Raw genomic sequence first — 14,951 nt, 5'->3', positions numbered from 1 at the left:
GTTCATTATCAAACATGAATTGAACTTTTATGGTAAATTAGCTGAGCTATTTCTAATGGTCTTTTGAAAATGAAAAAATTTATGTCAAAAATTGGTTATCTGTGACCTATTTTTAATAAATAAATGGATAGGTGAATATCAGCTTCCTTGGCAAGTCCCACTAACTTAAAAACTGCTTACTTTGGGCCATTTTGAGATAATTCTAGAAAATTATAATGATTTTCTGGGACCACACAAATGATGAAACGCTGAGAAAGTGATTACATTACCATAGTTTTACTCTAGAATGCAACATAATGCAACTGAACCTTTTGTCAACAGTTAAAAATATTTCAGATTTGCTGAAGCAATCAACGCGGTGCTCATGACTTTGAGCTGACTTTATAATTGAGACAATATGAGCCCTGCTAAATGCAGTTGTAATGACAGAAAGATAATCTAAAGAAAGTAGGAACATGATACACTGCACACATTCTCAGCCAGTTTCTGCTTGACCCGTCAGTTTTATCAGTAAATGTATCAGACTGTTGAATATCTTATTGTTATATAACCACCAAAGATATTGTGCAGACAGGTAAGATATTTTAATTCCCCACCACCACCATCCTCTGGTGAATATAGGATCCATCAATGTCAGGGGTGGCACAGTACAGTTGTAAAGTAAAATTTTCTTTTGCATTTCAACAGCAGGAAACATCTCTGGCTGCCAACAGTATATGCATTTAAATTCTGCAGAATCACACTTGCTTGTTCTCACAAAGGACAAACATTAGGGCCCGAACGGTCTTTGAAAGTCATCTCATTTGGCTTTGAGTGAAGGCTAAATTATATATCTTTTCTGTGTAGAAAGAAAGAGGATGGATTAAAGAAGAAAGAAAACTGTTTGAAATGCACAATGTATTTTCTAGGAACCAAAGGAATTGAATTCAAAGAAAGCTGAATTCCAGACTAGTAAACAGGTCCAGTAATCCTCTCTTTGTTTACTGAAAATGAATCACTCCTCAGTTTCTGAAAGGAAACAAATAAATGTGCTCTCTGTTTGCAAAGGCTATAAACCCTCAAGTTGAGTCCACTTCGACCTCACCGAGGCTGCTGCATGGTCGAGTCATGCTCTTATGAATGCCATGGCACAGTTTCCAGAAGTCAGCAGAGTTGTTGAGCAAAGTGATAATGTTCCAAGAGAATCAGCCTTCAGCCCTGTGCCCACAATCAGGTCACCGATTTATTCCTCTGTGTCAAATGGCAAATGTGTTCAAGCTGGTAAAGGTCGGTCTCCATGGCAACAGGTCCAACTCTTATCCCTGGAGAGAAAGCTGGAAACCATTTTGGACACTTTTTACTAATTTAGGAATGTCAGCTGAACTTGGAAATCTGCCCAGACTGGATTTTGCCGTGACTGGCAGTGATAGATGCAGGGTCTGCACTGACTTCTCAGCACCACAGTTCACAAAGATGAACTCTTTGCACTGGAAATAGCAATTCTCAGAAAAGTTAGTGACACTATTCCCGATTCTTTAGGCAAAGCCCACGTTAGGTAATGTTATGTTAAAAAAATAAACTGAGGTACATTAAGATAGTCAACAGTTTGTTTAAGCAAAAATCAATTTGAATTGGGTAGCACCAAACCAGGTATTGATTGGAATGGTCAGCCGACAAGAGCCAGGGGAAAGAGTTCTATAGAAAAGGTGTGAAAGCAAAGAGAGGAATTATTTGATTGGCTGTCATTTAAAACCTAGTTGACTGTTTGTGATTGGTTGTCCTTAACACCATAATTTCAAAACCGTGAGGCATTTCTAGGCTTAGATTTTGGTTTCCTTACGTAGGCCTCTATGACATTCAAGACAAACCAGTCTAATGGCCTCCTTGTTTAATCAATGTAACAATTCTTAAAATATTGAACTGCGAGAAAAATGATACTGCCAGTGAAAAGAGGTATAGCTGGCATCAAAAGCTAAGACCTTCTTTCTAAAGAGATCTATTTTAGTCATCAGGTTCACAAAGGTCACTCAAAAAAAAAAAGTAGATCCTCTTTTGCCAAAATAGTAGCAATATCTGAATTATTATTTTTAATACAAAGAAATCGATCTAGAAACACTTTTTAAAATCATCTAACATTTCAAAGATGTCAGACATTATTCTTACAGATATTGCTCCTGAGTAAGTTACCTAAACCAGAGATTTCTAGCATCTGGAAACCTTCTTAAAAATACAGGTTCCTAAGCCTCACCCAGACTCACAAAATCAGAATCTCCAGGAAGAGAGCGCTTGAATCTTTTTTTTTCTAATGCTCCACCGGTCATTCCAGTGATTGAGAATCATTGGTCAAAGATGAGATTTAAGTTCCTTAAGGAAATAAAACCCTGAAAACCAAATAAAACTTTCAAGATTTAAATTGTGTCTACATACTTAATTACGTCTTGAATAATTAATCCTGAAATGTGTATTTTGCATTCTCTAAATAATTTGTTTATCAAAATTTAAATTTTGCACTTAAAAAGGAAATTTTTCATATATTTTGTTCTCCTTATGATAGAAAGTATGCGTAGTTTTAAAAAGTATCATGTGCTATGATTAATAATGCAATTTCAAGGTTTATACATGTCAGTGGTTTCATCGCAACTCGGAAATTCTAGTAATTAGTGCTTTGAACCCCACTTAACCTAAGAGTGTTAATTTGGCCCTGTGTCTTGTTAAGCTTCATTAATTAACTTGTCATCATGTATTTAATAAGTTCACAATTTATCTAGTGTAGTAGAAAAATAAATGAACAGTGGCAAGCAAACTTATTGATGCCAGTGTGCATTGCTTTATTTGTTGTTTGCTTTTTTTTTTTTTAACTAATTTTAGGTGGTGCCATCATTAACTTGGGAATCCCAGGCATGTGTTGTACACTAGCTGGTGATGATAAAGCACAATAAAGGAACATCTCCTTTCAGCAGAGTATTAATGACCATTACAGCCTGTGGCTAAGACTGCTAATTGTCCTGCCTGTCAGCCCTGGCCTCCGGCTGGCCCCCAACATTATATGGGAAAGTATTAACCTCCTGTCTTGTTTAAGCAACTGTTATTTTGTCTCTGTTACAGTCACCTAATACATAGCCATTGCTGGTCATTCTGTCTATTTCAAGGATGCTGTAAATCCAAGCCTATCATTTTGACATTGCTGCTGTTTGGAATAATCTAAATGCACACACTCACATACACACAAACACACACACACACACACACACACACACACACACACACACACAATCCAGTGACAAAGAGTTCTGCATGCTCAAACTTTAGTCAGGCTCTCCTGAACTCTCCTCTTAACTACACCCTGAATTTAGGGCTAAATCTTGCCCACCACAAACAAATTACATGAGAAAAACTGGTGGAAATTTCTTGTCTTAAAGAATTAAAATCTCCTTAAATGGTACATTCCATTTCATCATTTCAGCACTTGAAGATGGTCTTCCTCATGCTTACCTCCAATCACTTCTGCTTCATTTTAATTCTATTTTCTCCTGTCAGTTCCGTGACTCTACCTATATGATTACTAGTCCTTTCTTTCTGTTCATTACATCATTTTTAACACTTTCATGACATTAGAAACTTTCACTGAAGATAGCTACCCAATCCACGAGATAATACATTGTTTATCACTGGTTACCTCTTTAACTAGATTCTCTCTTCAAAGTACTGAAAAGGAACAGAATAGGCCACCCTAAAATGTGTCACTTTGGCATGTGGTTTATTTTGAGCTGAAGATAATCAAGGCCCAGAAGACTCAAGAAGAGCTTTTTAAACCTCCTTCTTAACTGACTGAAAGAATTTAGATAGAAGGCCTGGTCCAAGAAGAGAACTATCGCCAGAGATAGTTACAAAGTTTATGGGTTAGGTGTGATCAGTTGGGGGAGCTCAGCAGGGCCTGTTTATTCAAATTCCTCTCTGTGTCTCTTTGTCTCTGCATGGCATGGCAAATATTTGTTTTACAAACATATGTTCTTCCCACCTTCCTGTGAACTGTTTTCCTTCCTTTTGAAGCTCCAGACCTCACCCTGCTTCTCCTTTGATCAGGATGGCAGATAAGCCTCAATTGGCTGACTAAGAAAATACCATGTCTATGTGAGGCTTCCACATATACAAAATTAAATTTGTTTTTCTCCTGCTAATCTGTCTTATGTCAGTTTTAATTATTAGACCAGCCAAAAGAACCTAGAAAGGTAGAGGAAAATTTTCTTCCCTTATAGCACAATATCAATAACTTACCTTTTAATTCTGGAAAAAGCATCTTCCTTTGAATAGATTTATTTCATCCTCATTTTCTGATTACAGAAGCACATTTTAAGGATTTAAAATATAACTAGAGTCATCATAATATATGAGAAAATTTTACACTGCAGAAAAATTAACTATAAATTATTTTAGTTGTCACAGTTATTTTAATATAACATATACAATTTCTCTTGTAAAGCTATAACTAACCCAGTATGTTCAATATAAAATAAATAGGCCTAATGCATGTCACTACTCTGATTAAATATCTTTGAAGGTGTTACATTGCCTAGTGCAAAAATATAAAATCTTTAGGTTGGCATCCATCTTATGGCCCTGATTTTCCTCCCTACCCAGACCTAAGTACCTCGTGCTACAACAAAAATGGACTGTTCCTTATTCCTCAAACAAGTCTTCTACTTTCCCATCTTCATGACCATGTCTATTCTCTTCCCTCTGCCTGGTCTCCACCATACATCCCATCTCCCCGCGCCACCATTATTTTTACTTGCTTTTATCCTTATTTTAGTTATCACCTCTTTCATATGGGCTTTCTCAGTTCTATCAACTGGTTCAAGAATTTTCCCATCCACTGAACTAGCATAATGCATGATTTGTTTCTCTCAGAGCTCTGACATTTTGCCTTTATTAGTATTTCTGGCTTTACTATTCTTCTACATAAGGGTAAATGTCAAGAAGAAAAAGACTATTTTATTTGTTGTTATAGCCCTAGCCAGACCAACACAATATCTTTCACATCATAGGTCCTTAATAAGTATTTAGTGAATGTTCATTTCTGATGGCTGCTGTAACAAATTATCACAAACTCAGTGGCTTAAAACAACACAGATTTGTTCCATTACAGTTCTGAAGGTCAGAAATCCAAAATTGGTTTCACTAGGCTAAAGTCAATGTGTTGGCAGGGTCGTGTTCCCTCTGGAGGATAGAATTCATTTAATTGCCTTTTCCAACTTCTTGATCTGCATTCTTTGCATTCTTTGGCTCATCCCCTCTTCCTCTGTCTTCAGTGTCAGCAGGCAGGTAGCATCTTCAAATCTCTATTTGCTTCTGTCAGATCATCTCCTCTATCTTAAATCTCCTTCTATCTCCTCTATCTCCCTCTTATAAAGATATGTGATTATATTTGGAGTTTACCAGGATAATCTCTTCATCTCAAAATCCTTAACTTAATCACTTTTGTGGGGGGCGGGGGATGGGGGAGGGTGCATATCAGGTAATATTCACCATTTGCCATTATTCACAGGTTCCGGGAACATGAATATCTTTGGGGGCCATCATTTAGCCAACCGCAGTGAGTTTAATTTAACAGACTTCACTGGTGCTGTTAATTATTTTTTGCCACTAGATGGAATGGTGCTAATGAGTTCTGTGATTAAGGCTGTGTAACTTTAAAAAAAATTATTATGTGACCTTTTTGATAAAAAGAGTAACAGGATACTGAATGGTTTTCAAAGTGTTTTCTTATATAATCATCAGGACAACCCAATGAAGTAGATATTGTCTATCTACGTTAAAACCACAGAGACATACTGCTCACGGCTGCTCTGCGAGCAAGCCAGGTCAGGTGGACTTCTTCCTCTTGATGCCCTAGAACCACCAGCCCTTGATTCCTTCTGGGTATTTTTCCCACTTCCAAAGTAACCCCTTCTGTTAAAACTTTGTAAGCCACACTCATTTATAGGCTTTTAAAGTGTCACCAACGAAGCAACACTCAAAATATTCACACACACTGAGTCTCCATCTACTACTACGACTACCAAGAGAAATTTCCCTCCTTATACCATTTGATGTCCCCAGAGGTACAAATTCAACCCTAACGGCCACCTGAGCCTTCTGTGTCCTCTGCACCTGAGAATCAACATGGGTCTACCTTCTTTCTCTCCTAGCCTTGTTAGAGTTCTTTTCAGGAGTCTCACTTTATAGTAGAACCTATTTCTTAGAAGGTAGTGATTACCTTTCAATAAGAACTATCTGCTCTTTATCTAGTAAACTGGGAAGAGGGAAACTGTTGCCTCTTTCTCCCTGCTCCCTCCTTTAGCACATTCTAAGCTTTTCTGATAGAGTCAGACTCCTTAGGTACAGCATACAATACTACAGCATATTCCACAATTGGGTTCCTGCTTGGGCCTCTATCCTCTCCTCAAACGGACCTGTGTCTTCATATATAGCATGGCCTCTAATTGAAATATCTGCCCTCTCTCCTCCCTAGTCAGTTTAAAAACAGCCACTCTTCCTTCAGGGCTTAGCTCCATCCACCACTTCTGTGAAGCCTTTCCTTCAGACTTCTCCCAAGTAGACCTGACCCTGCCCTTCTGTCTCACAGGGTTTCTAGCACCTTTTTACCTAAATACACTTATCACACCGAATAACATTGGTTGTTTGTCTTCCCACACCATCCTGGAAATACCCAAAGGGCAAAAACTTTGTATAATTTGTCTTTGTACTTACCTTTCTGTGTCTCCATTTCCTCATTATAAAATAGTGGTTATAATAATTCTTTCTCTGCATGGCTGTTATGAGGATGAAATGATTTTAAAATGCAAAATGGTTACAACAGCTCCTGGCACATAGCAGTGACCAATAAGTGCGAACTATTATTATTCATGACTTTATCACACACTAACATCATTTTTATATGTTTGTTTGTAGTCTTTCAATGTGTTTAGAATGTAAGCTCCATAATGGCAGAGATTTTTGTCTGTTTTATTCACTGGTATATCCCCAGAGCCTGGGACTGTATGCCTAGTACATAGTAGGTACTCAAAAATTTAGTGAACAAATATATGAGAGAATGAAATTCTAGCACTTAACATCATACCTGTTATGTAGTAGGCACATATTATGTTTTCTTAAACTAAATGTTATTCTTTAATATCTTTTTTACATATCTGATTCTAAAACTGAACAATTGCTTCTAATGAAGAATCTTTTTGAATTTTCATGAAAAACAGTGTATTACATCATTTTTATGCAAAAACAGTTATCGTGTATAACTATAGTTCTTTTTACTGTTATAAGATATTATTTTCCTTTATTCTACTGTCCTTTCTCTTTTCTTTGATTTATTTTGATGGTTTATTTTACCTGTCATCAATTTTCAGCATTTCTTCTCTTTTAATTTATGCATTACTGGCTATAATTTTTCCTCAATAAATGCTTTAATATAGTAAAGATAATACATGTTTTAAAGATAATTCATGTTTTTACTGTTCATAACATTTTCTAACTTTCATTATTTCTTCTTTGACCCATGGGTTATTATTTTTATTATGTAAAAATTATCAAAAGTATAATTTTAAAATTCCTATTTCTATTACTGTTCAAAACATTTTCTTTCATTATTTCTTCTTTGATCCATGGGTTATTATTTTTATTATGTAAAAATTATCAAAAGTATCATTTTAAAATTCCAAAAACATTAGGATTTTAAAAGCTTTACATCTTCATAACCAAAATCCCCTTAAAATTCACTTTGATTCAAAATTTCTTCACCTCCAGTATATTCTATCCAGTTAGAAAGGCTATCAGCAGGTTTTCTATCGTAATTAAAGAAACTTTTTTAAAGTACCAGTCAGGATGCCCATTTAAATTTAAATTAATTAAAACTAAACAAAATTTAAAATTTACATGAGCCACATTTCAAGTACTCGATCGCTGCATGTAGCTACTGGATACCATATTGGACAATGCAGATACAGAACATTTTCATCACTGCAGAAAATCTTATTAGCTAAGTCTGGTCTAGGTTATGTTGCAGTAACAAACACTACCAAAATCTCAGAGATTTAACACAGCAAAATTTATTTCTGTGTTAAATACTCAAATGTCACTTCAAGTCAGGATGACTCTAAGGTACTATCTTTCCTGTGCTAGCTCAGCACTACAGGCCATTTTGGTTTTGTTGCCCTTTTGTATCCACATATACTCCCATGATCACTGTAGCAGGGGAAGAAAACATGCAGAAACATGCATCAGCTCTTAAGTGTCTCCACCTGGAAATGACAGCCATGTCTAACTGCAAGGGCCTGGAAAGCTTAATGTTCTGTGTACACAGAAATAGAAGGAAATTACTGAACATTGGTGAAATCTGCCATATTAATTAAGCATGACTATGTTCAAACTGCCTCCTTGTATGTACCTTCTTGTAATTAATGTCAGGTATGTGAAAATATTCGATGTAGTTTTGGGAACACAGTAGGCTAAATGCTTTAATATAGTAAAGATACTTTTCTACATCTTCCTCTTTGCAAGGTTTTTTATATGAAATCCCAGATTCTGGCCTCAGTCTCATTTAATCTATTTTCTATAATGCGATCAGAAAAACCAGATCATCTTCTTAATTTCCTACAGGAAATTCGTATACAGTCTTCACTGAATACAGATTGAAATGCAGTCTCTTTAACATGATATTTAAAGTCTCCCAGAGTCTGGCCTCCCAAACTTATCTCCCATTGCCCCCTGTACTCCAACAATATCACACATGTGGCCATTCTACTCCTGGGTCTTATGTATAATTCCCCCACCTTATGCTCTAACTCTCTTCCTGCATTGTCTCGCCTCTCTTTCCATACCCATCATAGTTCTTTAAACCCCTGAAATGCCATCTTTCTTGACTTTCTTAGTTTAAATTAATTTTTCATCCCATATCCTCTTGTAGCTCCTTTCTTCCTCTGGTTTTGTATCTCTTATAAGCAGCTCAAAGAAAGAGATAGAGTTTTACTCATCTTTGATTCTCTTATTCAAAGCCATAGTCTATGCTTAGTAAATGTTTAATAAATTTAATAAAACCTCCCTTGGGGAGACTGTCTTCAGATATTTTCCACCAAGACTTTTAGCCTCTTATAAGAAAAACAATATAGCCACAGATTAAATATGCAACCCTTTTTTTCAATAAACGTTAATATGGTATCTCTAATATTAGAGAATAAGACAGGCTGCAACCAAATAGACTTGGGCTGAAAATACAAAAAATGGATGGATACCTTAAAATGAAAAAAAATTACTCAATCTTTAACTACGAATAGAAGTAAACATTCTATTTAAGTAGTGTTGAATCAGCATTTTCTAAGACTTTAGAAAAATAAAAGGTTATATTGTATATACCTTTTAAGTAGAAATCAAGAAAGTTAGAGCATATTTAAAAATAGTGTACAAGAACTTCCTGGAATATTTGTGTACCTTTTAATGTTATCATAGAAAGCAATGTGAACTCTAAAATTTCAGTATCATTAAGAAGGCATTGGAAAAAAATTTTTGAAAACAGATAGCAAAGCCTTAAATTTGAAAAAGGAAGTATAAGGAAAGATGTTATAAAATTTGTGAAATTATACAAGAATAAGAGGAACTATTTCTTGAAAGAATAGAAAATAGGAAAAGGAGACATTATCTCAAAGCCTCTGGAGATGAATGATAATCACTTCCAAATAGGATGAAAACCTCTAATAAATATGTCACTTGATAGTCTACATAAAAGGAAAAAAGCTGGGAGGGTTTTTTAAGTCACCTACAGAGATTATCTGTAAAACAGAAGATAGATGACAAGCAGATAAAAATATAACAGGCTATTTCCAAGGAGAGTGATCTCTAGAGTCTCTGTAGGAGAAAGGACCTTACAGCTGATTTTTCAATTGGAGTCTTTAAAAGTTTAGCTCTATTAAAAAATATATGCCGTCCTTCATTTTCAAAAGATCACAGGAGATGTATCATCTCACTTTCATATACCCCTTTTGTAGTGAAGCAGCTAGTTTTCTTAAGGCTGGCCCATATCATCAAAACATCATGGTGGTGGGCTCCTACCTGGAAAAGTCAAGGGAAAACAACACTTTCTGATGAGCCAATAACAAAGAAGTTAAAGGGTACATTTGTGCCTGTGTAGTCAGCAATATTCTTTAGCACCTCTCTTCGACTCAGCTGTACTACCCACACTAAATAGATTAGCTCAATTAAGAACAGAATCACCTGGGATCAAGAGTACAGATATAATTCCCATTCAGGAAGTGAGCTGTGCTTAGAAAAAACTCTTCCATAGCCACAAGAGGTCACTTTGTGGTGGTCATCAGACTCACAAATTAATGTCCTTAGTCACAAGAATCTGCATCAGGATCCTTGAACAGAATGGAGGTGATAGTGTCTGGATTTAGCCTCGGGAAGCTTTCTTTAAAAAAGGTTTCTAAGGACTCTGAAGAGTGAGGCTCCACCCAGCCTAGAAGACAAACCAGCCAACTGGGCCCAGTTTGCTCTAAAACTAAATGTGTTGTAGGACATGTGAAACAAGAGTCTCTGAGAAGATATAAAGTATGCAGATTCCATTCTATCAGAGCAGCACAGACCCTAAAGCCCCTTTAAGGTCTAGAATAAGTGCCTCAAAAATGGGACTGGCTGGGAAAAACTCATGCTGTCTCATATTAGATGGTAAGAGTCCTGTATGTTCCTGTAGGTCACTGTCCCAGATTTTGCTTTGTCTGACTCTGTCTGACCTCAGTCTGATTGCCAAGCTTGAGCTGGTCTGGAACACGTTATCCTTTCTTGACCTCTGATGCCTCACTCTGTTGTCATGACTGGTCCTCTTGACCTGTTCTTGTTTTGGCCTTACTCAACCCTTAGTCTTGATCTTTGCCTACCTCTAAGGTTCCCCAATGCCATGTCCTCCATCCATCCTAGCCTGCTAGCTCACATCTTCTGCAGAAACTGAAAGAATCCACAGAAACAAAGTTGTCCTTTGCTCCAAATGGCCTAGCAGGAAGTTACATGAACTGCAGCCTGGGTAATATAGAGGGTAGACATCCATCACATCATTCTCAACACACTTCCCACCTTGAATGCCCTGGTATTTTCCTTCATGGTGGCTTCTCTTGCAAAGGAAGCCTCTTTCCATCCACTTGTCCCCAATATGTGCCTTCACTGCAATCCATCCTTCAGGATCCACATCAAATATTACCTCCTCCAGGAAGTCTTCTCGGGCAGAAGGTTCTCATAGCACTTGGTACATATATCTCTCCACTACAATAGTTTAAATATTTAATCACAATTATTTTTCCAACTTCTGTCTCCCTTCTCTTATGAGCTAGTTAAAAGCTGAGCCTGTATCTTTCTTTTCCTCTGTACATACTTAGCTTTTAGTACAGTACTTGACTCACTGTAGATGTTTAATACATTTTTCTTAAATATATAAATATGGCTTTCTAGATCACAACTTCCAGATGATTAGAAAATATTACCATATTAGCCCCAGTACTATTTTCTTTTCCCCAAGTAGGTGCAAGATAAGTTCAGAGGAGCCTGAAATTAGTAGCCAGTTTCTTCACCAAATATCTGCTATAAAAGAAGTATGACCATTCAGTCATCACCAACTTCCCTTCTAATATGATCAGCCTGCACTTCTGGAGGAGGTGACCCTCCACCCACTATGAGACATCCTCGAATAAATGACTCCTGCCTCCTACCAGGCAACAGAGAAATCTCCTTACTTAATACAAGTCTTTAAAATCTTGTTAACAGTAGAAGAGGGGTCATCTCAACCACCAGATCCTACAGCTTCAGTAAACATATATAAGACCCCTAGACCCCATCAGCGTGTCCATGCTGAGTACCAGGGGCCTGTACTCTTACCGGGGAGACCCTGGAGAATTGGTTTCATAAGGTTATCAGTGGTTCATTCTCAAATAACACTTCAGGGAAAAAACCTCCTCATGTCTTCAAATCAGAGACTGTGGGGAAACTCTGTGTAAGGTGTGAATGCCACCTCAGCCCATACCTAGACTACTCTTCCAGGGAAAGCCTAAAATGTTGCAGGTAGATCCAATTCAGTATCCTGCTGAGTTAGAATATCGACATAAGAGGGGCAATCTAAAGCAGGAGTTAAAAGCATTAATTTCAACGTCAGAAAGATCTAGGCTTGATTCAGCTCTACCACATAGTCTCAGTGATTTTGGGCAAACTCTTTAACCTATCTAAGCCTGGTTTCCTGTATCCAAAATGGGGATAAATCATCCTTATAATATTAAGCATTAAATAAGATAACTATTAAGTATACAGCATTTAATAAATAATATTTTTATTATTGTTATTATACATTATTCCTCCACTATATTCTAAGGTTCTTTGTCAAAGATCCAGACCATCATCACTTTAAAGCCCTAAAGAGCATCGCCATCTAAGATGCTGAGACTCATACATTCTTGTCTAAAGCCAACTCATGGATTTCATCTGGTCTGGGGACCTGTGGTATGGTTTGGGAATCATCAACGACCATCAGTTCTTGAAATGATGCTTAGTACATGTACTCTCTGTTAGGATACCTATGTTATGATGTTTAATCTAGTTCTGCTAAGAGGTGTGATGAGGTAATGAACTCCCAAAGGACAGGAATCAGATACCCTACCCATCCCACATCTACCATGCATCTGGAATATAATAGACATTCAACAAATATTTGGTGTAATAGGAACCTAGAATTTCTTCCTACCCCTACCTAGCCTATGAGTCTGGAGTTAAGTAACTCATTTCAACATGTACTGAGTACCTCCCACATACTAATTGTTGTATTTGATGGTGATAATATGGAGATAAGATATAGCTCTTAACCTTATACTTTTGTTTGTGTAATTCTCTCAAACTCCAATACTCACCAACTTTTTCAAAAGATCACTTTGACCCTCTTGAAAATTGAGCACCAATCTGTTTCTGCTCTAGAAATGATATCATTTCAAATATGTGTTCAGCTCCAGAAATGCCAGTCCCCACCTTCTCTCTTCTTATCATTCATTAAGTCAGTACCAGGACATGTGGGATTTATATATTCCCTAACAGAAACAGAGTCTGAGGGTAACCACTTCTGTCACTGATTTGGCAGCTCAAAGATTTCAGGGCCAAGGTCTCTGCAATGTTCTTGGCCTTTTCCTCATTGTCTCCAGTGCCCTAATATCAAGTTTGTATTCCAGGCATCAGGAAGGAGAGAATGGAAAACACAGAAAGACAGCATCTGTGGCAGGAAAACAGTGTTTCCAGAAATCCCATACTTCAGTTTATGCATCACTGGCCAAAATTCTATCACATGGCTTCCCCTAGGTACCAGAGAGATCTGGAAATGTACTGATTTTTTTTTTTTTTTTTTAGTTAGATATATTGCCACCCTCAAAAAACTTGGTGAGTAAAGCAGGATGGAAAATGGAGATGGAGTAAGCATCCAAAACACTCTGCCCCAGCATTGCTCACTTCTTGACACTGGGAATGAATAATAGCCAGGGTTTCTTACTGAAATCTTCATTCTTAATCACCTTTTTTATCAAATTCTTACAAAAGTAAGAAGTCTTTCGGCAGCTGCCTAAAGCCCAGCTGTCCTTCAGTCTCCCGAATTGGAGAGTGAGCCCTGCTACCAGGTCAATGACAGTCATTCACTTTGGAGAAAAATGTTTTTAATATAACAGTAGGGTCAGTCTCATTCCCAGTCAAGAAAAGCTGCTTCTCTCCCCTCATAAGAAAACAACTCCAGACCAATAGAATAAACTGAATCAATATTTTTTCATTACTATACAGATCAAGATGGTGATTAAGCTTTGTCCTTCTCCATGTGGCTGTTGGTGAAGCTTCTGGTATGAACACAGTGGAGTTCATACCAGAAGCTTCACCAACAGCCACATGGCTTCCAGCAACTTAGAGTCTCCTATACTGACATACGAGTCCCCTCTCTTACACACACTGTCCTCATAGTTATGAAAAAATCATCTCACGGGGAGTCAATATCTACAAGTCATTTTGGAAATATACCTAGAGCAGCCCCTATAATCTCACATGAACCAAACCACCAAAAAATGAGCCTCAAGAAATCTGTGTTATACACCTGAAAGTAATATAACATTGTATGTCAAACGTAATTGAAAAAATTTAAACATTAAAAAAAAAAAAACAGAAACAGACTCATAGATGCAGAGAACAAACTAATGGCTGCCAGATAGGATGAGGGTTGGGGTGCTGGGTGAAAAAGGTGAAGGGATTAAAAAGTAGAAGTTGTTAGTTACAAAATAGTCATGGAGATGTAAAGTACAGCATAGGGAATATAGTCAATAATAAAAAAATAAATAAATTACACTCCTAAAATCTTTATATCAAGTTAAGTTTCCATTAAAATTAGATAAGAGAGTTGTTTCTTTGCATCTTTTTGCCAATCTGATGGGGAAAAAAATTGCATATAATTTTTGTATTTGCCTAATGTCTGAAAAATATGTATTAAATAAATAATTTTTCATTATAAAAAAGCCATACTGTATCCAAAAAAAATTGAAATAGATACTATAATGTTGGGAGAACCTCAAAAAGCCACAGGGAGAAGAAATGGGGAAAAGCATAAAATGAGTTGTTTTTCTTTAGTCTCTCCACAGGCAGAACAAGGATAACTGAATCAAACTCTGTGTTTCAGTGTGCTAGCTTTGTCCCAACCAGGCTGTTGGGACATATAGGGACATGGAGTCATATCCTCCACTCTCTCTCTTTCAAATACACAACTAACAGCACCCGTGAATAGTAAGCTTTCCTTTCGCAAGCCTGCCATAACAATGTCTAAAACTCTCAAAACAGTTGCCACACCCTTCCTGTCATTGAAGACATAAGTGTATGTATCTGTTGCCACAACCAGTTGTAAACTCCTAGAGGGATCCTTCGTAGCACCCAGTCAT

The 14,951-nt window shown here is 36.9% G+C and overlaps 1 protein-coding gene across 1 annotated transcript in view; it reads left to right on the top strand.

Moving 5' to 3' along the window:
• The first annotated feature begins 1,124 nt into the window (after nucleotides 1-1,124).
• LOC105307408 (heterogeneous nuclear ribonucleoprotein A1-like) overlaps nucleotides 1,125-14,951 on the top strand; it is a 30,411-nt gene continuing 16,584 nt past the window's right edge. Inside the window, 1 exon segment of the mRNA XM_023524809.1 lies at nucleotides 1,125-1,266. Coding sequence (XP_023380577.1) covers nucleotides 1,125-1,266 — 142 coding nt within the window.

This window comes from Pteropus vampyrus, unplaced genomic scaffold (assembly GCF_000151845.1).
Source record: "Pteropus vampyrus isolate Shadow unplaced genomic scaffold, Pvam_2.0 Scaffold493, whole genome shotgun sequence".
Classification (NCBI taxonomy): Eukaryota; Metazoa; Chordata; class Mammalia; order Chiroptera; family Pteropodidae; genus Pteropus; species Pteropus vampyrus.
The sequence above is the reverse complement of the archived record's forward strand: the minus strand, read 5'-3'. Positions and strand labels throughout refer to the sequence as shown.